Here is a 22,675-nt window from a genome sequence, read left to right on the forward strand (position 1 = left end):
AGCGTTGACAAACTGAGCCAGAGAGCCTGTTTCTATACTGTAAATCTATTGGATTCAAAATGAATTTTCATGACTTTTAATTGACATTGACTAGTTATCAACAAATATTGTTAAATTATGATGGACAGAGGCAGAAATTGGCTTGATTTATTTCAGTTTAGAAACAATCTAACTGGGTGTTCAGACAACAAATAATTACACACAGAGAAATTGTAAATTTTGTCAAAGCAGAGCAGAGAATTTCGATCAATATTAATTTTATAATTTAATTTTCTTAATCGAGTATGTTTTTTTAAAAAAATCCCATAGATCTGATGTCACAGATCCAAGTTAACAGGCTCAACTGGTTTAAGATGCTATTTATGCTCAAGAGGCCTCCTCCCACTCTCCATCAAATCCAGTGAGTAAATCTTTACATTCCTTTCTCGCACATGCTTATCTGCTTCCCATTAAATTAACACTATTTCCCTTAAATGCTCCATAGTTCTAATGAATGGCTTCTCCAAAAGAAGTCCCTGTTCTTCATTGAGCAATGCTTTAGAATCATATACATTCACCTAGTCCAGCAGAGTTTTGCTTTCATACATTATCCAAAAGAAATGTATCCAACAATGAATTCTCAGTAGTAAATGCTCAATAGTGCATGTAGCTGGGACCAACAAGCCTTTGATTTAAGTAAGTGTGCTACCAGCTAAACTAAGCTGATCAAGAACTTTCATATCTGGCATTTGTCTTCACCACTGTGATCTTTGGAAAATAATTGTGCAGTTAGCAACTTCAAACTGACACTTGAAAGAGCTTTCCACCTTGAAATCTAATTAAATTATCTCATGATGAGCTTCACTTTTACATCTCAACTGAAGAGAAGTAATATAGTCGTGACTTTCTTTTACACAAACTGCTATGCCAGTCGAAGCATCATGTTTCCATGAAAGGTATATTTATTCGGATAAATAATAAATTAATATATGGACCACGTGTTTCAATGGACAAAGATGGTAAACATCCTTCAATCAACTAACTGAGGATAATAATCTCAAAATAGAAACAGCAAAAAAATTAGATGACTTCAGCTCTCACGCCTCAAGAAAGTTGTTAATACTGTTGAGATCTACATTCAAGTTCTTTTCAAAATCTATAAATGAGAAATATCAGATGTTTTCGATTGTACCCAAAGTTTAAAATACCTAGTACAAAAAATTATACCACTAAAAATAATGTTTCCTAAATGATTGAATATTGTAGATCTCTTGCACATAACCCCACCCCATTAATATACTGTCTATTGATTCAAAAATGTACTGTCAGCAATAAAAAAGTTCGAAACTACCCACATTCACTATCATGTGCAATGAACTGCATCAGTATTTAAAGTACAACTTAACAATGACATTAAAAAAGGGAACTGTTACAAACAACAAAACAAAATTATTTTATGCCAAAAACTGACAGTGATTCCATTGTGCAAGATGAATATACCAGTAAATCAGTGAATATACCAGCAAATCAGTTTTAATGGGAGGAAGAGCATGAAATTAACTTGACAAAAGCTGTAAGAATACAGGTCCTGTCCACCATTTTCCACAGTTAAACTGTATATGAGATGCAAAGAAATAGTGGTGGATCTCTGCGATTCTCTGCCCCTGAGAGCATGGGGTGCCAGATCATCAGATATATTTAAGATGGAGATAGATAAATATTTACGTGATCAGGGAATTGAAAGTTACAGGGAACTGGGACAGAAGAGGCCAGCATAGATCAGCCATGATCACATTCAATGGCAGAGCAGACTTAAGGGGCAGATAGTCAAAGGTTAGTCCAATTTTCTTGTGCCCTATATAAAATAGTAATAAAATAATGTCCACAGCATCCAGAATTCAAGCAACCAGCAGCCTTAAGCAACTGGCAAAAAAGAAAAAATAACAAATTTTTAAAAAAAATCAGGTTTAAAAATGTAAAAGTAAATGTTCTCTGAATCTTTGGTGAAGATGGGAGCAAATATTCAGCAAACAGAGTGCCTTGGTCGTGCTTTGCTCATAGCCACTGTTTGAATAAAGTTGTGTGAAACAGCAATGGATGAAGAGCTGGTTGATGCTGCTTGCCATTGGGGTGACTCTCTTAGAGTGTTTCTTTATCTCTACTTAGCAAGATTTTCCCCAGTCAAAGGCTTTTTCTGTAAACTTGGGGGAGGTTAATTATCCATAAGGTTATTATTCGTCTTACGGGAAACTCCATGGAGGGGGAAGAGCCTGCTGATACAGTGACGGTTAAATATTTTCAAAATAATTGACTGAAAATAAACTAAAACTCATGCAAGTGAAGTTTGTTCAGTCTAAGTACAACAAAGTGCTTTTGTCTTTTAAACTCTTTATTCTTAATGCAGGTGTATCAGTTGGGTATTGTAAGAGTAAGTCTCAAGCAATTGGAAAATACACTTATCCAGCATCTACGAAAACCCAGGGTGCTGAGTATCATGGGTTTTACTGTATTAAAATCAGAATTAGTAATGGTAATCAAAAGATGAAACATTTTAAAAAGTAGTTTAAAAATGAAGAACTGGATGTGCTTCAGCAAATTTGGTGTCACTTGAGGAGATATGGCAGTAATATTTCAGTTCAATCACTGATCAGTGTACGGATGTCCTCTGGGTTCTCAGGTTTCTCCCACATCCCAAAAATTGGTTAATAAATAAATACACCACTTTAACTGTTCCCTGCTATAGATGAATGGTGGGAGAATGGCAGGAAAGTGGGGATCCCAGTGGCCACATGACAGAGAAAGTTACAAGGAAATAAATGGAGGTAATGGGATGAATGGAATTACTCTGAGAATCAGCACAAACTCAATGGTTTGTCCTTGCAGTATTTCATGAGAAATTTGCCGTTTTTCTCTCTTTTCATTCTAACTGCTCTGTATTTCAGGGGAGAGAAGCCCACTTTTTGTATAATTCTCCAATGTTGATAGGGAAAAAAAAAGTTGCAAGTCACAACATATAACAAACAGTTTTAGTTTCAGTGCTGACACTATATTATGGACCAGGAATTTGATTCCAGGAAAAAGCCACCCACACTCTGATATCCAGTATTATTCATGAACTATTAAAGATAATCTGCAGGTGAACTCTGAACTTGCTCACTTAATTTGGGGAATATTCTTAAACATTCAATAGAAAGAAAATAATTCTAAGCTGCTCATATCCACAATCTTTTAAATCTTTCCAGAAACTTTCACTATTTTCCCAAAAGATCTACTCAATGAAAATATCCAGGTCATGAAATCCTTAGGTTCAATGTCAAATCAAATCAAATAGCTTTTTATTGTCATTGTACAAGTTATACAACGAGATTTATGACAGCAGTACAAGGTTACCAATGCAGCGACGCAACCACAGGCAGCACCACAGAAGTTAAATAAAAAATTTAATTTAGAGTGCCGTATATGTCCTTTATGTGAATGGAGGCGGGGGTGTCAGCTGTATGTATAATAGATGTGGAGGACAGAGAGGGGAATTTGTGGATATGTGTGTTCAGTGTAGTGACAGCCTGGGGGAAAAAGCTGTTTCTGAGTCCGTTTGTTCTTGTCTTAATTGACCTGTAGCGTCTGCCAGAGGGTAGTAGGTCAAACAGATGCAAGGTCAAACAGATTTTACTTGTAATGTATACAGATATTCCCCAACATATTTCTGAATTCCATCTGACCCACCGGTCGTATTTCGAAATGGATGCAAGCCGGAAGTATGTTAGCATGGCATGTAGAAGTTGTCAATCAAATTATTTTCAATTCCGAATCGAGTGATTTCCTCGCCTCCTTGCCAGATCTATCAGCAGGGGACGGTTTTTTCCTCTTGTTTGCTATTTCCTTTGGCGAGCTTACCAAATGCAACTGAGAGATGGTCACTATTCATGCACAAGCAGGCGTTATTTTTTTTTGGTCTTAGTATGGGTCATAAGTCACATAGGTCATAAATTGGGGAGAGGCTGTATTCCTAAATGTCGACTGATTTCAGCAAAAGGATTTTTTAAATTACTTGGTTTACTTATATTACTAAAAAGGATCACAAGATGACAACTTACTGAGAAGGTAATATCAAATTCACTCGGTAGTTGCACTTTTATCTAAAGCAACATGGATTGAGCTGGCAGAGCATCATGTTCTGAATGCTGCAATTTAGTAATGAAAACATTTTTCACTTTAATTTTAAATGTTCTAATCTGTATCTGTTTCTTCAGGGAATAGCAAATAAATCTTCTTTACTGATTGTAAAAAGTATTTAAAAGATCGAAATAAAACCTACTGGGCCTCAAAAAACATGTTGAAGTTATTCAACTTTCTACCACCTCAAATTAGTAATGTTATAAATTAGAAAATGTAAAATGTAAATTACAAGTTGGCTCAGCTTTCATAACAAAGAAAATTCTACAAATGAAATACAGGATAAAATTCAAAACCTAACTGAACAAATAGTTTTAGAGTTTTAATTGTATTTTATAACTCTAATTTTAAATATTTTACAAAGGATGACAAACAGTATGTGGACAGGGTAGGAAACTTCAGATTCCTGGGTGTCAATATCTCTGAACACCAATCCTGGGACCATCATTTTAATGCAATTATGAAGAAGGCACGCCAGTGACTATATTTTGTTCGGAGTTTGAGGAGATTTGATATGTCACCAAAGGCTCTTGCAAATTTCTACAGGTGTATTGTGAAGAACATTCTGATTGGGTGGATCACTGTGTTTGTGGAGGTGCCAATGCAGAGGACGGGAATAAGCTAAAGAGAGTTGTAAACTTGGCTAGTACCATCATGGGCACTAATCTTCCCTCAATTAAAAAAAATCTTTAAGAGGAGGTGTCTCAAGAAAGCATCTATCATTAATGACCCTCACCACCCAGGTCGTTTCCTTTCTCATTGCTACCATCGGGGAAGAGGTACAAGAGCTTGAAGATGCATACTCAATGTAACAAAAACTTCTTCCCCTTCGCCATCAGATTTCTGAATGACCAATGAACCTGTAGACACTACCTCACTTTTTCTCCTTTTTGCATTGCTTATTTAAAAAAAAAATTTGTATTAATTATAATTTTATAGCAATTTTGCACCTTGTTCTGCACCATACTGCTGCCTCAAAACAACAAATTTTATACAATATGTTGATGACAATTAACCTGATTTTGATTCTGTGGGAAAATTATAATATATTGAACCATATACAAAAAAAAATTAATGTGTAGACTTACAGAAATACAAGTCAAAACTTGACAAAATTATAAATGGTTATTCATTCAGTACAACTCTCAGGTTAAAGTAACTTTATTTGACACAAAAATACATCAATGTCATACTTAGAGAACAGAGAACAGAACTGAAGATGTGACATTCATCTCCCTGAATGTGAATATTTGCAGTAGTAATTGTTCTTTTAACCAAAACTGGGCACAACATTTATTTTGGAGGAGATTTTAAAAATGTCTCCAGTATTATCAGTAAATGATAATGAAATTTAATTAATTATAACATTCAGGAACATCACATCAAACATATTTTAGAAAATTCTTCTAGGTAATAAAGCCCAAGTAAAGATACAGGTCATTTTCAAAATAGATCGCACATGCCTTGTGAACAACCTGAAACTAAGCAGCTCCACTGAAGTTTTCCTTTCACCAGCATAGGTATATTAACTCTGGAGTTACACAATATTCCAAGTTCACATATTTCTTAGGGGCCATTTAAGAAATGAAATAAAATGATTTCATAAACACCTATTAAACATTTTTTAAACTCACTCAAATTTCTTTGCCACTAATTCTGAAATATTTTTACATTAAGTTGCTCTGCATTTCAAGCAATGCACAATAAACAAAACAGACCACCTGAGCTATACAGGTAGTCCCCGACTTACAACCATTATTGATGCTGAAGGATTGGTCATATCGTGGAATGGACCCAAGTTGGAATTTTGCCCACATGTGTGGAGGACCGAAATCTTAAAGCAAACTTTTTAATCAAATGTTGCAACTGACAAACCATAACAAGGATATAGGGCACATAAGAGCCAAAATGTATGTACTTACTTTGCTAGTCAGTGTCCCAGGTTCCATACGCTGGGCGCTGCCATCCTGATTCCTGTGTGCATGCGCGGTGGGTTCACATATTGGAGTTCGGTTGCACATGCGCGAGAGTTAAGCACCATGACAATCTTGAATTCATGCCCTTAACTCTCGCACATATGCCAACTGAACTCCAATTCGCAAACCCACCGTACATATGTACAGGAATCAAGATGGTTTTTCATACTTACAGAACCTGTTACAGCCTCACATATTTTTTGTCCTTTAAAATTGTTGAAATGGTGGAATGAGACAATCTATTGGCAAGGGTTAGGATTTTCCTCTTGCTTGCCATCTTTATAGCATGCCAACAGAATGGCGGCTGTGAGCCAGGCTCTATATTACGCACGTGCGCATTTTTTTTTAATTGGTCGCGAGAATGGACGCAAGTTGAGTAGGTCGCAAGTCAGAGAGTATCTGTAATTAAGTAGAGTCCTGATATCAGTTCCTGCAGCTCATTTTAAAATTCAAACAGCATGAGGTATTAAGTAAATTAAAAATATGCACATCATCAAACGAGCTGAGCAATGTGATCTGTAATACATAAAAGTGCTGGAGAAACTCAGCAGATCACGCAGCATCTACAAAAATGAAGGGTGACCAATTCATCAAAGTATGAGCAAAAACACAGGCAGACACGCAAAACAAAATGGTGGGGGAAGAGAGGAGGGAGGAAGGGGCAGGTCAAGGTCCAGAGGCCAACAGGCAAGAGGTCATAGGTGGATATGGATTGGAGGACAGAAGAGAAAAAAGCTGAAAACTGAGAGGGAGAGGGGGTAGCTCTCTGAATGGAGAGGGAAGGAGGTGGGGAACAACACTTTACTAGTGAATTTGCAGTGGTCATGTACTGTATCCAGTGATCCTGTTGTGGCCTCTTCTATATTGGAGAGAATGAACATAGACTGAGAGATTGTTTCATTAAAGTACATTCGCTGTCCACTGCAACAACAGGGGCTATCCTGCGGCCAACCATTTTAATAGCAGACCCATTCGTACACATACATGGCCTTATGCACTGTCAAACTGAGGATATCTGCATAATGGAGGAACAACACTTAATATTCCATCTTGGCACTCTCCAACCAGATGGCATTAGATTCTCAGATTTATTGTCAGAGTACAGACCTGTACATGGCATCTCATACAACCCTGAGATTCTTTTCCCTGCAAGTGAGGCAGAATTACCACTTATTGGTAGTGCAAAATGAAAAAAATCTGTACACAACATACACCTGCAAACAAATAAAGAACTGTAAACAGATAAATAATGTAAACATACTGACTGTGCAACACAGAGAGAATAAATAAAAATCAATCGTCCAAAAGAGTCCTTAAGTGAGTCCCTGATTGAGTTTGTTGTTGAAGAGTCTGATGGTGGAGGGGTAGCAACTGTTCCTGAACCTGCTGGTGCGAGCCTTTTTCCTGATGGTAGCAACGATAACATAGCATGTGTTGGGTGGTGTGGATCCTTGATGATTGCTGCTGCTTTCCAACTGCAGCATTCCCTGTAGATTTTCTCGATGGTGGAGAGATGTCTGGCCTGTGATGTCCTGGGCTGTATCCACCATCTTTGGAGGGTTTTATGCTCCCCATACCAGACTGTGATGCAGCCCAAGATCCACAAATCCAATTGTCCCAGCCAATCTATTGTGTCCGCGCGCTCCTGCCCCACCATATTGGTCTCCGCTTACATTGACTGTTTTGTTCCCCTGGTCCAGGCCCTCTCCACCTACATCCAGGACACTTCACATACCCTCCATCACTTCAACAACTTCCAGATCCCTGAACTCAATCACCTAATATTTATCATGGATATTCAATCCTTATACATCTCCATTCCCCTTACAGAAGGCATCAAAGCCCTTTGCTTCTTTCTGGACAACAGAACCAACCCTCCTGCAGTTGGCAGAACTTGTCCTCACCCTCAATAATTTCTCCTTTGACTCATCAGATTTTTTCCACGTTAAAGGGGTAACCATGGGTACCTGCATGGGCCGAGTTCTGCCTGTTTTTTTGTTGGCTACATGGAGCAATCCTACACAGGCAAGACCCCTCAAATCTTCCTCTGCTACATCATTGACTTCTTTGGTGCTGGCTCAGGTATCCAATGATAAGCTCATTGACTTCATCCACTTTACTGCTAACTTCCACCCTGACTCCCTTTCCTCGATCTCTTTATGTCCATCTCAGGAGACAAACGCTCGACAGACACCTTCTATAAACCCACCAACTCCCACAGTTACCTCGACTATACCTCTTCCCATCCTGTCCCCTGTAAGGATTCCATTTCATTCACTCAATTCCTCAGTCACCCTTGCATCTGCACCCAGGATGAGGACTTCCATGCCAGATCATCAGAGATGACCTCTTTCTTCAAAACAATGTGGTTTTCCCTCTACCGCAATCAACTTGGCACTCACCCGCATATCCTCCATTACCCGCACATCTGCCCTGGCCTCTCCATCACCACCCACAACATGGACAGGATTCCTCTTTTCCTCTCTTACCACCCCACCAGCCTCTGCATCCCACACATCCTCCTCTGCCATTTCTGCCATCTACTACGTGATCCCACTACTAGGCACATATTCCCCTTTCTTCAGGGACCGCTCCCTCTGTGCCTCCCTTGTCCTCTTCTCCCTCCTCATCAATCGTCCCTTTGGGATCTATCCCTGTGACTGCAGGAGATGCTCCACTTGCACCCACACCTCCTCCCTCAGCACCATTTAGGGCCCCAAACAGTCCTTCAAAGTGAAGCAAAATTTCACTTGTGAATCTGCAGGGGTCATCTACTGCATCCAGTGTTCCCGCTATGGTCTCCTCTACATTGTAAAGGCTGGACGCAGACTGGGAGATGGCTTTGTTAAGCACCGTGGCTCTGTCTGCTGCAAATGCGTGGATCTCCCAGTGGCCACCATTTCAATTCTCCTTTCCATTTCCTTGCTGACATGTATGCCCATGGTCTCATGTACTGCCAGACTGAAACCACCTGTAAATTGGAGAAACAGCACCTCATCTTCCAAATGGGCACCTTCCAATTGGATGGCAATTAATATCGATTTCTCTGGCTTTTGTTAAGCACACCTCCCCAGCCGCCCCACTTCCCCTGTCATCTCTCTATTCGCTGCCTCCTTTTGCACAGACATGGTCATTTCTACCTAGTCCCTTGTCACATCCAATTAACCACTTTTCTTGGTCTGGATTCCTCCCTCATTGTTTGAATTCTGAGACGTTCTGAGATATCCTGCCTCTACCTTTTCTGATTTTTCCTTGAAGGGCTCAGGCCTGAAACCTTGGCCATGTATCTGTCTCCAACAGATGCTGAAAAATCGGCCCGAGTTCCTCCAGCATTTCGGTGTTTTTAGCACATTTTCCACCTCACATCTGTAGAAATTTACCAAGGTTTCTATGTCATACCAAACCTCCATAAATTGCTGAGGAAATCGAGGCATTTCTTCACGATGCCATTAGCCTGTTGGGTCCAGGAAAGATCCTACAAGATAGTGACTCCCAAGAACTTAAAGATGCTCACCCTCTCCACCTCTGATCCCCCAATGATCACTGACATTAACATCGACTTTCTGTTACGTTCCTCCCCATCTCTCGCTCTCTCTCCCCCTTTCCCCATCCCTGTGAATAAATCTCTTTGAGCAATATGATCTGTTTGGTCCCATAGATGAATTTTATTTTTTGAAGAAGCATTTCAGGATATTTATTATGTTAAAAAATATAGGCTGGCACAGTTAGCCTAGCAATAAGCAGAACACTGTTACAACACCAGCGATTGGGACGGGGTTCAAATCCCACGCTCTCCGTACCTGTGTGGGTTTACCCTGGATATTCCAGTTTCCTCCCACCCTTCAAAATGTGCCGAGGGTTGTAGGTCAATTGGGTGTAATTGGGCAGCACTACCTCGTGGACTGAAAGGGCCTGTTACTGTGCTGTTTGTATACCATGTACTTTACACCTATGAGGGTGTAGCTCATTATGACAATAACACCATCTTTTATTTCAAATGGAAACACCCAAACAGGGGGTTCATAAATCCAGATAGAGATGGGAATCAGACTAAACTGTAAGAATTGACGAGCAAACCTGGTCTGCACTATGTCGGGGAAAGTATGACAAAGACAATATATGCAAGATTTAAATTGGTACAATATAATTTTTTTTGCATCAATTATATCTCACACCACAAAAATAAAACAAATTAAATTCAGGCCTATCAGACCAATGTTTCAGATGTGCTGAGGAGTTAGGAACTTTTTTTACATTCAACTTGGTTATGTTCTAAAGTAAGGCCTTTTTAGGTTGATTTAGGAAATGTCCTAGAGCAGATCACAGGAATCAAATTTCCACAAAACCCAGAACTATTTTTACGAGGTAGCATTACAGGGATAAGACCTAAACTGAAGCTATCCAAACATCAAACAGAATTTGTTAAAATTACATTGACGGGCTAAAAAATGTATATGGAAATCTGATTCACAACTAGGTATGGCATGTTGGCATGCAGAAATACATAGTTGTATTCCCCTAGAGAAAATTACCTACAACTTAAGAAATAAGTACTATATATTTTTAAAAGTTTGGCGCCCATATTTACAAATCTCAAGTGTTCATATCTAATTATGTTTATCCTAATCCTCGAAAACTGCATTAATCTTTACCAAACAAAATTAATTGAATATGAACTTATGATCCTTGGAGATTGTGGCTCTTTTCAGAAATCCATTTTGGGTTTCTTATGTCTTTCTTTCTATTTCTTTATCTTTTTCTTGCTTTTCTTTCTGTATCTTTTTTATTTTCTTTGAGGTCGTTCTTGGGTGGGTGGGGGTTAGGGTATAAGCATCATACTGAATTTATTTTGTACTTGTAGCTTTTAATTTTGTAATTAACTGCATGTATGGTTAAACATTTTAAATACATTATTAAAAAAACCCCACCATCTATACATTTCCTAATGATGCTACGGTGGTGGGTTGTATAAAGGAAGGGGATGAGTCATCCATACAGGAGGAAAACTTAGCTGAATGGTGCACCAATAACAACCTTGCATTCAATGTCATCAAAACTAAGGAGCTGATTGTTGACTCCAGTAAAGGAAAGCCAGAGGTAGACAATCCAGTGATCACTGGGGGATCAGAGATAGAGAGGGTGAGCAAATTTTGATTATGGCGAGTCACTATCTCGGAGGATCTTTCCTGGACCCAACTCACCAATGGCATCGTGAAGAAAACACTTCAGTGCCTCTACTTCCTCGGGAGTTTGCAGAGGTTTGGTATGATATCAGTAAGCCAGGCAAATATCTAGAGGTGTGATGGGAAGTGTGCTGACCGGCTGCATCATGGTCTGGTATAAGGACAACAATACCCTGGAGCGTAAAACCCTCCAAAAGGTAATGGACACAGTTCAGGATATCACAGGCAAAACCCTTCCAACTATTGAGTACATCTACAGAGAATTTTGCTATTAGAGATTAGCAGCAATCATCAAAGACCCTCACCACCTCGTACATGGTCTGTTCTCACTGCTGCCATCACTAAAGAGGTATAGGTGCAACAAGACTCGCACCATCAGGTTCAGGAACTGGTGTTACCCCTCCATCATCAGACTCCTCAATGACAAACTCAATCAGAGACTCACTTCAGGACTCTTATTTGTACACTTAATTGATTTTCTTTTGTTCACTCTGTATTGCACAGTCAGTTGGTTTACATTAGTTATCTATTTAAAGTCCTTTTGTTTGTTTGCATGTTTGCATACTGTAGTTTATTATTTGCACAACCAATTAGTGGTAATTCTGCTGTGCCCGCAGGAAAAAGAATCTCAGGTTTGTATGTAATGTCATGTATATACTCTGACAATAAATCTGAAATCTGTACATCTAAATTTAAAATGTATATATTAATAAAGCTGTTGGCTGTTTCTTTACATCACATTTTCCTTCACATCTGCTCAACTGTCTTCTGGTAATAAAATGACTTTAAGGTGAGAAACTTCAAGACCCATGATCCAGTCAGATATTAAAATGAACTTCATACATAAAAGCAACAAAATCATGGATACATTTTTCTTTACAGAAGAAACAATACAAAACATCCCATTATGCCAGAAATCTTTTATATTGAAGATCCAGATTTAATGTTTTGTTGTCTAGTTAGAAATTAGCAAATTTTTAGCTGTGCTCTTCCAGTTCCAATATTCAAGTTTCAAGCCAATTAAAAATAAACCCAGGAAACAAATGCAATTTTTGCAAACGATCTAGATTTTTTGCTGCAGGAAACATGATGGTTTAATTGTTTCCATGCATCATTCACTATAAAACTATAATTCTTAGCCTCAAATTACAATGTTTCCAGTAGGAATGTAGCGAGATCCAGCTCGGCACCATTTGGAACGACTGGATACATGCCATACAAATGCTCCAGGTTCAAATTCACATCATCCTAACAAGTCAAAGCACATTCTTAGACCAAATTTTCTCCTTTGGGTGGAAATATCAAACATTCAGTGAAAAGAGAAATATTTAAAGGAGATGTCCAAGTTGTTTTTTTTAAAAAAAAACACAAAAACACACAGATTCATGGAACTTGCTGTCAGATGAGATGGAGGAAACAGAATTAATAGTCATGTTTGGAACAGGCACATGAACAACAGGAAATAGTCAGATACTGAGCACATGCAGGCAGATAAGATTAGATCAGAAGGCAATCATGGTTGGTGCAGAAATAACAGTAAAAACACACAATGCTGAAGAAACTCAGCAGGTCAAACAGTGTACTTTATATAGCAAATCTAAAGATACATAACCAACGTTTTGGGCATGAGCCTTTCAATCAGGTATGAGCAAAATGTAGGCAGGCTCCTGAATAAAATGGGGTGGGGGGGTCAGGGGAGGAGCACAGGCCCACAGGCAAAAGGTAATAGGTGGATAAAAGAGGGAGGGCACAACAGCAAACAGCGGGCGAGTGGTGGTGCCGTGAATGGAGAGGGAAGAGAGTGGAGAGTTGCAGATGGAATAGGGAAGAGAGGGAGAAAAGAGTGTTCTAGCAAAAGCAGGGGAAGTCGATGTTAACATAATCTGGTTGGAGAATGCCCAGACAGAATATTAGATGTGGCTCCTACAATAATTATGGATTTGGCAGTGCATGAAGCTATTGACAGACATGGGAATTGGGTGCAGAAATGAAATGGTTGGCCACTTGGAGATCCCTGTCATTGATGCAGTCATAGCAAAGGTGCTCAGTGAAGTGTTCTCACAGCCTGCATCCAGTATCACTGATTTAGAGAAGGCCAGAAAAGGAACATTGGATTCAGTAGATAATTCCAGCAGATTCACAAGTGAAATGTTGCTCAACTTTGAAGAACTGTTTGGGGCCCCGAATGGTGGCAAGGGAGGAGGCATGGGGACAAGTGTGTCACTTTCTGCAATCACGGGGGAAGGTGCCAAGGGAGCTATTAGTGGGAAGGGATGAATAGATGAGGGAGTCATGGAGGCGGAGAGGGGAGGAGCAAGAAAGATGTGTCTGCTGGTGGGATCACGTTGTAGGTGACGGAAATTGTGGAGGATAACAAGTTGAATGTGGAGGCTGGTTGGATGGTAGTTTAGGACAAGGGGAATCCTGTTTTTATTGAGTCTTAGGGCAGAGGGGGTCAGGGCAGATGTGCGGGAAATGCAGGAGATGCGATAAGGTCTGAGTTGATGGTGGTAGAGGCGACGCCTTGCTTTCTGAAGTAGACGTCTCAGATATGATGGATAAGGAGAAATTGAGAAACTAATAGAATCCTTATGGGGGACTGGGTATGAAGATATGCAGTCGAGGTAGTTGTGGGAGTTGGGTAGAAGGTTTACCTCCCAAGATGGAGACAGAGAGATCAAGAAAGGGGAGAGTATCACCAGAGATAGACCAAGTGAATTTGAGGTCAGGATGAAAGTTAACAGCAAAATGTATAAAGTTGATGAGTTCATTAATGGCGTGTGAGGCAGCACCAATGCAGGTGTCAATGTAGCGGAGGAAGAGTTGAAGAGCCTTTCTTGTGTAGGGTTGCAACATGGCTTGTTCCACAAAGTCAACAAAAAGCCAGCCTAGTTGGGACCCATGCAATACTCATGGCTACTCCTTTGCTGGAGTAAGTAGGATGTCCAAGGAGAAGTTTCTGAGGGTGAGAACAAGTGCTGCCAGGCAGACAAGGGGGCTGGTGGTGGAGGGGACAGTTTCGGTCTATTGTTAAGAAAGAAATAAAAGGCTTTGAGAGCTTCTGTATTGGGGAAGGGACGTGTAGAGAGATTGGACGTCCATAGTGAAAATGAGGCAGTCAAGTTCAGGGAATTGGAAGTTATTGAAGAGATGGATGGCATGTGAGGCATCGCAGATGAAGGCACGGAGGGACTGGACCAGGATAAAAATGAAGTCGAGGTGACATGATACTAGTTTGGTGGGACAGGAGCATGTGGAAACAATGGGTTTACCTGGATAATTGGGTTTGCGTATCTTGGGTAGGAGATGGAATGGGGCAGATCAGGGTTGGAAACAATGAGGTTGGAGGCCATGGAAGGGAGAGAAGTGATGAGGTTAGAGAAGGCACAGGTGGTTTTAAGATCTTTGGTGGGGTTCTCTATTGAGGGGTAAGTAAGAGGAGGTGTTTGAGAACTGTCGTCTGGCCTCAGCAAGATAGAGGTCAGTGTGCCAGAACACAACAGCAGAAAGATGAGAAGGGATAGGGAAGGGCAAGGAGTGATGATGGGGAGGTGGAAAATAACCCAGTGGAAATCAAAATTTAAAAAAATCAAAAACTCAGAAATTGAAGTATCCAAGCCTTGCTGAAGCGGAGGTTGATGTGGGAGCTGGAGAGGAAATCGTCGTGGAAGCAGGAATGGGGATGTTTGGGAACAAAGTAGGTATCTGCGCCACGATAGGCGTCAGGAGCTCTGGTCTGTGGGTGGCCGGCACCAGGTGAGAAATCCATGTCGAAGGTGTCGGGAGCTCTGGCCTGCAAGTGGCAGGGGCCAAGGTGAGTGCTCATGACTGAGGCATCGGGAGCTCTGATGGGCGGGTGCCCTGGGCCAAGTAGGCATCGTGTAGATTCAGTAGTCCAAAGGGACCATTCTTATGGGGTACACTTCTACGTTCCTTTGAATGAATTAATGTAAAAAAAAACTTATCATACATTCCTAATTTTATTGACAACAATCTAAAATAATACTAGCTGCAGCCTGAGGGCTTCACCCTCTACCTTGCAGACTGTACACTGGCATCAGGATATCCAGAGGAGGCAGAGTTTACATCATCTTTACTTCATAAAGGGGAAAAAACTTGATGGTTATGTCCCAGTCATGCACCCCCAACCTGGAACTTTTAGTGATCAAGTGTTACATAGAACAATACAGCACAGTACAGGCCCTTCGCGAGGTTGTGCCAACCCATATATTTCTTCCTAAAAAATTGTACTAAACCCTTCCTATCCCATAATTCTCTATTTTTCTTTCATCCATGTATCTGGCTAAGAGTCTCTTAAATGCCCCCAACGTTTCAGCCTCCACCACCACCCAAGCATTCCAGGCACCCACAACTCTCTGTTTTTAAAAAAAACTATGCCTGATAACTCCCCTAAACTTCTCTCCCTTAGCTTTGCACTTACGTCCTCTGGTGTTTGCTGATCCTGCCCTGGAAAACAGGGCTGGCTGTCCACCCTATCTATGCTTCTCATAATCTTGTAGACCTCTATCAAGTCTCCTCTCATCCTTCTATGCTCCAAAGAGAAAAGTCCCAGATCTGCTAACCTGTCCTCATAAGACTTGTTTCCCTTATCTCGGCGACATCCTGGTAAATCACCTCTGCACCCTCTCCATAGCTTCCATATCCTTCCTATAATGAGAAATGAAGACAATACTCTAAATGTGGTCCAACCAGAGATTTGTAGAGATGCAACATGACTTTCTACTCCTGTATTCAATCGCCCATTAATGAATCCCAGCATCCCATAGGCCTTCTTAACTATCCTATCAACCTGTGCAGCGACCTTAAGGGATGTATGGATTTGAACCCGAAGGTCCCTCTATTCATCCACACTCTTAAATAACAAACCATTAACCCTGTACTCAGCCTTCAGGCTTGTCCTTCCAAAATGCATCACCTCACACTTATCCAAATGGAAATCTGCCACTTTTCTGCCCGACTCTGCATCCTGTCAATATCCTCTTGACCTCCTTCAGTTCCATCCACAACTCCTTCAACCTTCATATCATCTGCAAATTTGCTGACATCCTTCTGCTTTTTCATCCAGACAATTTATAAAAATCACCAAGAACAGGGGTCCCAGAACGGATCGTTGCAGCCCTTCACTAGTCACCAACATCCAGGCAGAATACTTTCCTTCCACTACTACTCTCTGCTTTCTTCCTACAAGCCAATTTTTCATCCACACAGCCAAAGTTTCACTGATCCCGTGCCTCATGACTTTCTGGATATGTCCCTCATGGGGGACCTTGTCAAATGCCTTGCTAAAATCCATGTAGACCACATCTACCATCCTCCCCTCCTCAAAAAACTCAATTAAACTTGTGAGGCACAACCTTTCCTTCACAAAGCCACGCTGACTATCCTTGAGTAGACTGGACTTCTCCAAATGCTCATAGATCCTATCCTTAAGAATCTTCTCCATTAGTTTGCACATCACTGATGTAAGACTCGCCAGTCTACAATTCCCAGGATTCTCTCTATTACCTTTTTTAAACAAAGGAACTACATTTGCCATTCTCCCATCCTCCAGCATCTCCCCATTCTATTTGCCGAGGGAGTTCACTGCCATCATCCTGGTCGCTGTATACATTGTACCCCAGGCTAACATCAATTTGGCACTGGAGGGTCTGAGCACTGTGATTAGCAGCCATGAGACAGGGCACTCTACCTTCCTGATCATTGCAGGGGACTTTAAACAGGCCAATCTGAAGAAGGTTGATGTAACGGTTAGGCAGTGTCTTTACAGTGACAGCGATCGGGACTGGGGTTCAAATCCTGCGCCGTTTGTACATTCTCCTCGTGTCTGTGTGGGTTTTTTCCGGGGGCTCTTGATTTCCTCCCACCGTTCGAAACGTACTGGGGGTGTACGGGTTAATCGGGCAGCACGGACTAGTGCCCTGTTACTGTGCTGTATGTCTAAATTTTTAAAAAACTATAATCAACACATTAGCTGCATAACCAGAGGAGCCAACACAGTTGTCCACTGCTACACGACCATCAAGAACGCTGACCAAGACATACGATGACTACATTTTGGCAACTCTAATTACCTGGCTGTATTTCTACTCCCGGCATACAAGCAGGGACTGAGGACTACAGCACCAGTGGTGAAGACAGTGAAAGTATGGTTGAGGAAAGTAGAGGAGCGCCTGCAGGACTGCTCTGAGTTGGTAGACTGGACAATATTCAAGGACTCATCTTCAAACTTGAATGAATATACCACCGCTGTCACTGACCTCATCAAGACCTGCGTGGATGAATTTTTGCCCATGCACACGTAGCGAGTACCCCAACCAACAGTTGTGAATGAATCAAAAGATTCACAACGAGGTGGATGGCGACCAGTGATTCAAATCTCTTCAGGAAGTACAGGTACAACTGCTGGAAGGTAAAGAGACAATTCCAGGAAAAGCTAGAAACAGCATAAGATACTCACCAGCTATGGCAGGAATTTCAAGCCATTATATCCTACAAGGCGAAACAGATGATCATAAATGGCTGTGATGCTTCATTGCACCATGAGCTGAACACCTTTTATGCTCGCTTTGAAAAGGAGAATTCAAGTGTACCATTTAGAATCTCTGTGATATCTTTCTCTGATGCCAACATCAGAACATCCTTCAAGAGGGTGAACCCTTGCAAGGCATACCTGGCAAGGTACTGAAAATCTATGCCAACCAACTAGCTGGAGTGTTCACAGTCATTTTCAATTTGTCACCGTTGTAGTCAGAGGTTCCAACCTGCTTCAAAAGGGGATCCATCAAAGCAGTATCCAAGAAGAGCAGAGTGAGCTGCCTCAATGACATGATTAGTAGCACTCAATTCTATGAAAAGCTTGAAGTGGTTGGTCATGGCCAAAATTAACTCAGACCCAATTAAAGATCTGGAACCGCTGCAATTTGCCTACCGCCACAATCGCTCCACAGCAGATGCAATCTCATTGGCTCTGCACTCAGCCATGGATTACTGAGACAACAGCATCTCGTTCATCAGGCCACTTTTCATTAACCACAGTTCAGCATTCAACACCATCATATCTTCAGTTTTGGTCAACAATCTTCAAAACCTGGGCCTCTGCACCACCTTCTGCAGTTGGATCCTGACTTTCTCATCGGAAGACCAGTCAGTATGAATCAGAAATAATGTCTCTCTCCTCCTCACTGACAATCAACACAGGCGCTCCTCTAGGATGGTTGCTTAACCCATTGCTCTACGCCCATGACCGTGTGGCTATGCTTGATTCAAATGTCATCAACAAGCGTGGCACGGATAGTGCAGCTGTTAGCGCAGTGCTGTTACAGCACCAGTGACTAGGACTCAAATGCCGCGCTGTCCGTAAGGAGTTTGTACGTTCTCCCCGTGTCTGCGTGGGTTTCTTCTTGATGCTCCGGTTTCCTCCCACACTCCAAAACGTTTCCGGGGTTGTAAGTCAATTGGGTGTAGTTGGGCTGCATGAGCTCGTGGGCCCAAACAGCTGTTACCGAGTGAGTATCTAAATTTAAAATTTGCCAGTGACACGCCACTCATAGGTAGAAACACAGATGGCAATGAGAAAGTGTACAGGAGTGAGATAGAACAGCTGGTTGAGTGGTGTCACAACAACAAACTTGCACTCAATGTTATCAAAACCAAGGAAATGATTGTGGACTTCAGGAGGGGGAAATCAGGAGAACCCAAACCAGTCCTCATGAAGGGGTCAGCAGCGGAAAGGGTCAAGAACTTCAAATTCCTGTGTGTCAACATTGCCGACACATTCCTGGGGCCTCCATGTCAATGAATCACCGGCAGTTATACTTTGTGAGAAGTTTGAGGAGATTTGGCATGTCACCAAGGATTTGCAAATTTCTACAGGTGAACTGTGGAGAGCATTCTGACTGGCTGCATCACTGTCTGGCATGGATGTGCTGATGCACAGAACAGGAAAAGATTTCAAAGAGTTGTGAACAGCCAACGTCATCATGGGCATCAGGTCTTCACCCTATTAAGGGCATCTACAAGATGCATTGTTTTAAGAAAGTAGCCTCTAATACCTAATGACCCTCACCACCAAGACCATACCCTCTTCACACTGCTACCATCAGCAAGGACGTACAGAAGCCTGAAGATGAACACCCAACTGCCTAAAAACTGCTTCTTCCCCTCTGCCATCAGATTTCTGAATGGACAATGAACCACTGAACACTAACTCTTTTTGCACTTATTTATTTTTAAATACATTTAATTTCTAGCAATATTTGCACATAAAATGCTGCCCCCAAACAACAAATTTCATGACATGTTCATTAAAAATAAATTCTGATTCTGATACTATTTTACAAAACAAGTTTAATGATAGCGAAAATACATTGTTTATGTAAACACATAGCATTGATGCATTTGGTAAAATGAAATAACAAACTTACCTTCATTCAGCATATCTGAAATATCTGCCTGGTATCGAGTGCCAACACGTATTTCACCTTTGTCTGCTAGGAGTGTCTTCTGTGAAGGATCATATACCAAGGAGTAGAAAAAACTATCCTGCACCAAAAGGAAATAAGTTCTTTTTTAACAAATTATATGCAAATTACCAGTCAAACTAACAGAGGTACAACCAAACTGGATCAAAATTATAGCCAACTTCAATTCCCCACAGAAAACCAGCATTCTGTACATTAGCAATATTCTAGAGTCAAGCTCTGGCACATAATGTGCCCACTCCATGAAGATGTCCTTTTCACAGTTCCAGCAGCCAAACAGTCTTTGGAGTTAGTTATTGTATTCATACATGTTTTCCTAATAGCTGACTGTTAGAACGGACAGGAATTCATAGCTTTTCTTTTTCTAGTCCCATTACAGCTATCCATCTTAGTTTCTTTGTCAGATACAGGTTTTAGAGAGTGGTGTAGATTGGGTATTAAAAATTTTAAAGATCTCTTTATTCGATACAATTTTGCTTCTTTTGAACAATTGAGGGGGGGGTCAATGGATGGCCGGGGGGGGGGAATGGACAGACAGCGGTGGTAGCTCGGAGTGAAGCGGTCAGGCATATTCATTAGCGTATTGTTACGGATGGCCTGCAGTTCAGTTTAGACTGAAGGCTGACAGCAAAAATGTCTATGACTGCCGCAAAATATTCCAGATGGGAATTCCTGCCTGGAACTATTTATACAGCCAGCATTGCGGGAATTTTACGAGAAATTCCCGTTATGTAGTAGCAGTGTAAAAAGCATATTTGATGAGTAGATGGTCATCTACCAAAAAAAGTGCCAGCTTTTGGAGGTTGTCGGTGTTCGGAATCCTGGATAAAAAGTTAGGTACCTGTTTTGGACTTGCCCAAGTTTAGAAGATTTTTGAAAAAATTATTTTCAAAATTTATCAGTTATTTCTAGGGTCAAATTAAAACCGTGCCCCTTAATTGTTCCATTTGGATTTTCTCAAAGACAGGAACTAGTATTGACTAAATCTCAGAAGCGAATTTTAGCGTTTACCTCATTGATAGCTCAATTCTGAACAATAACCCACATACTCATATTCAATGGTTGCAGGAGATAATTGCCTTCCTAAGTTTAGAAAAAAAAAATTAGATACAACATTAAAGATCAAAAAAGAATTTTTACAAGACGTTCATGAAGTTTTACCATAATTTAATAAATTTGGGTGCTTGGATGCTCCCGAATATCTGGCTTCCGAATCTCTTCTTTCATTTCCTAAGTATTTCAGATGTACAAGCAAGCATTGCTTGAGGCAGGGGTTAAATTAATGGCGGAGAGGGGTGCTTTTCTTTTTTTCCTTTTTTTTGAAATATTTTGTAGAAGGGGTTTAATTGAAAGTCCACACATTTTCATATGTATTGAGTATTATTGGAGAAGTACAACTTGTTTGTCTTTTTAAAAATTTTTCAATCAATGTATTGAATCAATGTGTATATTTTTTTATTAAACTCAATAAAGATATTTTTTAAAAAACATACAGTGGTCCAGTATTATAGAGGTGTTACTGAAGATGAAGTGAAATAAACAGCATAAAAACACTAATTCCTCCACCATTTCCACCACCCACTATGTAATCTCGCCACCAGACACATCTTCCCTGCTCCTCCCATCTTCACCTTCTGCAGGGACCATCCCCTCCACGACTCTCTTGTCCACTCCTCCCTTCATACTCATCCAACATCTGTGATCACAGGAGCTGCTCCACTTGTATCCACACCATGATTCAGAGCACCATGGTCCTTTCAAGTGAAGCAACATTTCACTTGTGAATCTGCAGGAGTCATCTACTGTATCCGAACCTGCCGCCGTGGTCTCCTCTACATCGGAGAGACTGGATGCAGACAGAGGTCGCTTTGTTGAGCACCTCAGCTTTGTTTGCTGTAGCTGCATGTCTAACCATGGTCTCATGCTGAGGCCACCCGCAAATATGGAGGAACAAAACCTCATATTCCGTATAGCACTCTCCACTGGATGGCATTAACATCGACTTCTATGATTTCTGTTAGCCCACCTCCCCCTCTTTCCTGTCTTTTTTCCTCTAGCTCGGTCTCTCTCTCTCTCTCTTCACTGTTTCCTGTCTCCTTTTTCCCAGCCCTCCCTCAATCAATTCTCATCTTTTCTCTCCCCTGTGTCCTAACCATATCCAACTAACACCTTTTGTCAGTTGGTCTGTACTCCTCCCTTTCCATTTCCTTTCATTCATATGACTGCCTGCTTTTTATTCATACCTTGAAAAAAAGACTCAGGCCTGAAACATTAGTCTTATATCTTTACCTCCTATGGATGCTACAAAACTTACTGAGTTCCTCCAACATTTCTGTGTTTTTGCTACAATCATAGAGTCTGCAAACTTTCATTTTTAAGATACTACTGGAATTTAATCTGCTGATGAACAGCAGAACCCCTTCTTGCTTGGTAATGTTACATTAAACAATGTAGAATATTAATAGAATCGAGGGATTCTATCTCCACTGAATAACTTCTAAATGCTTGGTACAATTACATAAATATTTTAAATAGTATATTATCTAAAACAGTTAGGTCAAAAACTAAAGAAAATACACAAATCTGTTGACGTAGATGGAAATCTGATATTCCCTAGGATATCTAAATCTAGGAAATCCTCCTATTTGTATGTCTGTCATTTAAACATTATTTATAATTCAGTCAATTGTACTTGTATTTAATATGAGTACTACTGTATTTAAATGTTTACTCTTTTCTGCCACTTGACCTACTTAAATTTTGGTCACATTTACTTATCTCAAACGGTGTATTCCCAATTACAAGATCCAATGCTGAATCGTCTTCCAAGTTTCAAGTTCTAATTTATATTTGTTATCACATG

At 40.7% G+C, this 22,675-nt stretch overlaps 1 protein-coding gene across 1 annotated transcript in view; it reads right to left on the reverse strand.

The window, feature by feature from the left end:
* mta3 (metastasis associated 1 family, member 3) overlaps positions 1-22,675 on the reverse strand; it is a 159,294-nt gene that overhangs the window by 47,369 nt on the left and 89,250 nt on the right. Inside the window, exon 5 of the mRNA XM_069931134.1 lies at positions 19,756-19,873. Coding sequence (XP_069787235.1) covers positions 19,756-19,873 — 118 coding nt within the window. The remainder of the gene's footprint in view (positions 1-19,755; positions 19,874-22,675) is intronic.

The sequence above is a fragment of the Narcine bancroftii genome, chromosome 4 (genome assembly GCF_036971445.1).
Source record: "Narcine bancroftii isolate sNarBan1 chromosome 4, sNarBan1.hap1, whole genome shotgun sequence".
Taxonomy (NCBI): Eukaryota; Metazoa; Chordata; class Chondrichthyes; order Torpediniformes; family Narcinidae; genus Narcine; species Narcine bancroftii.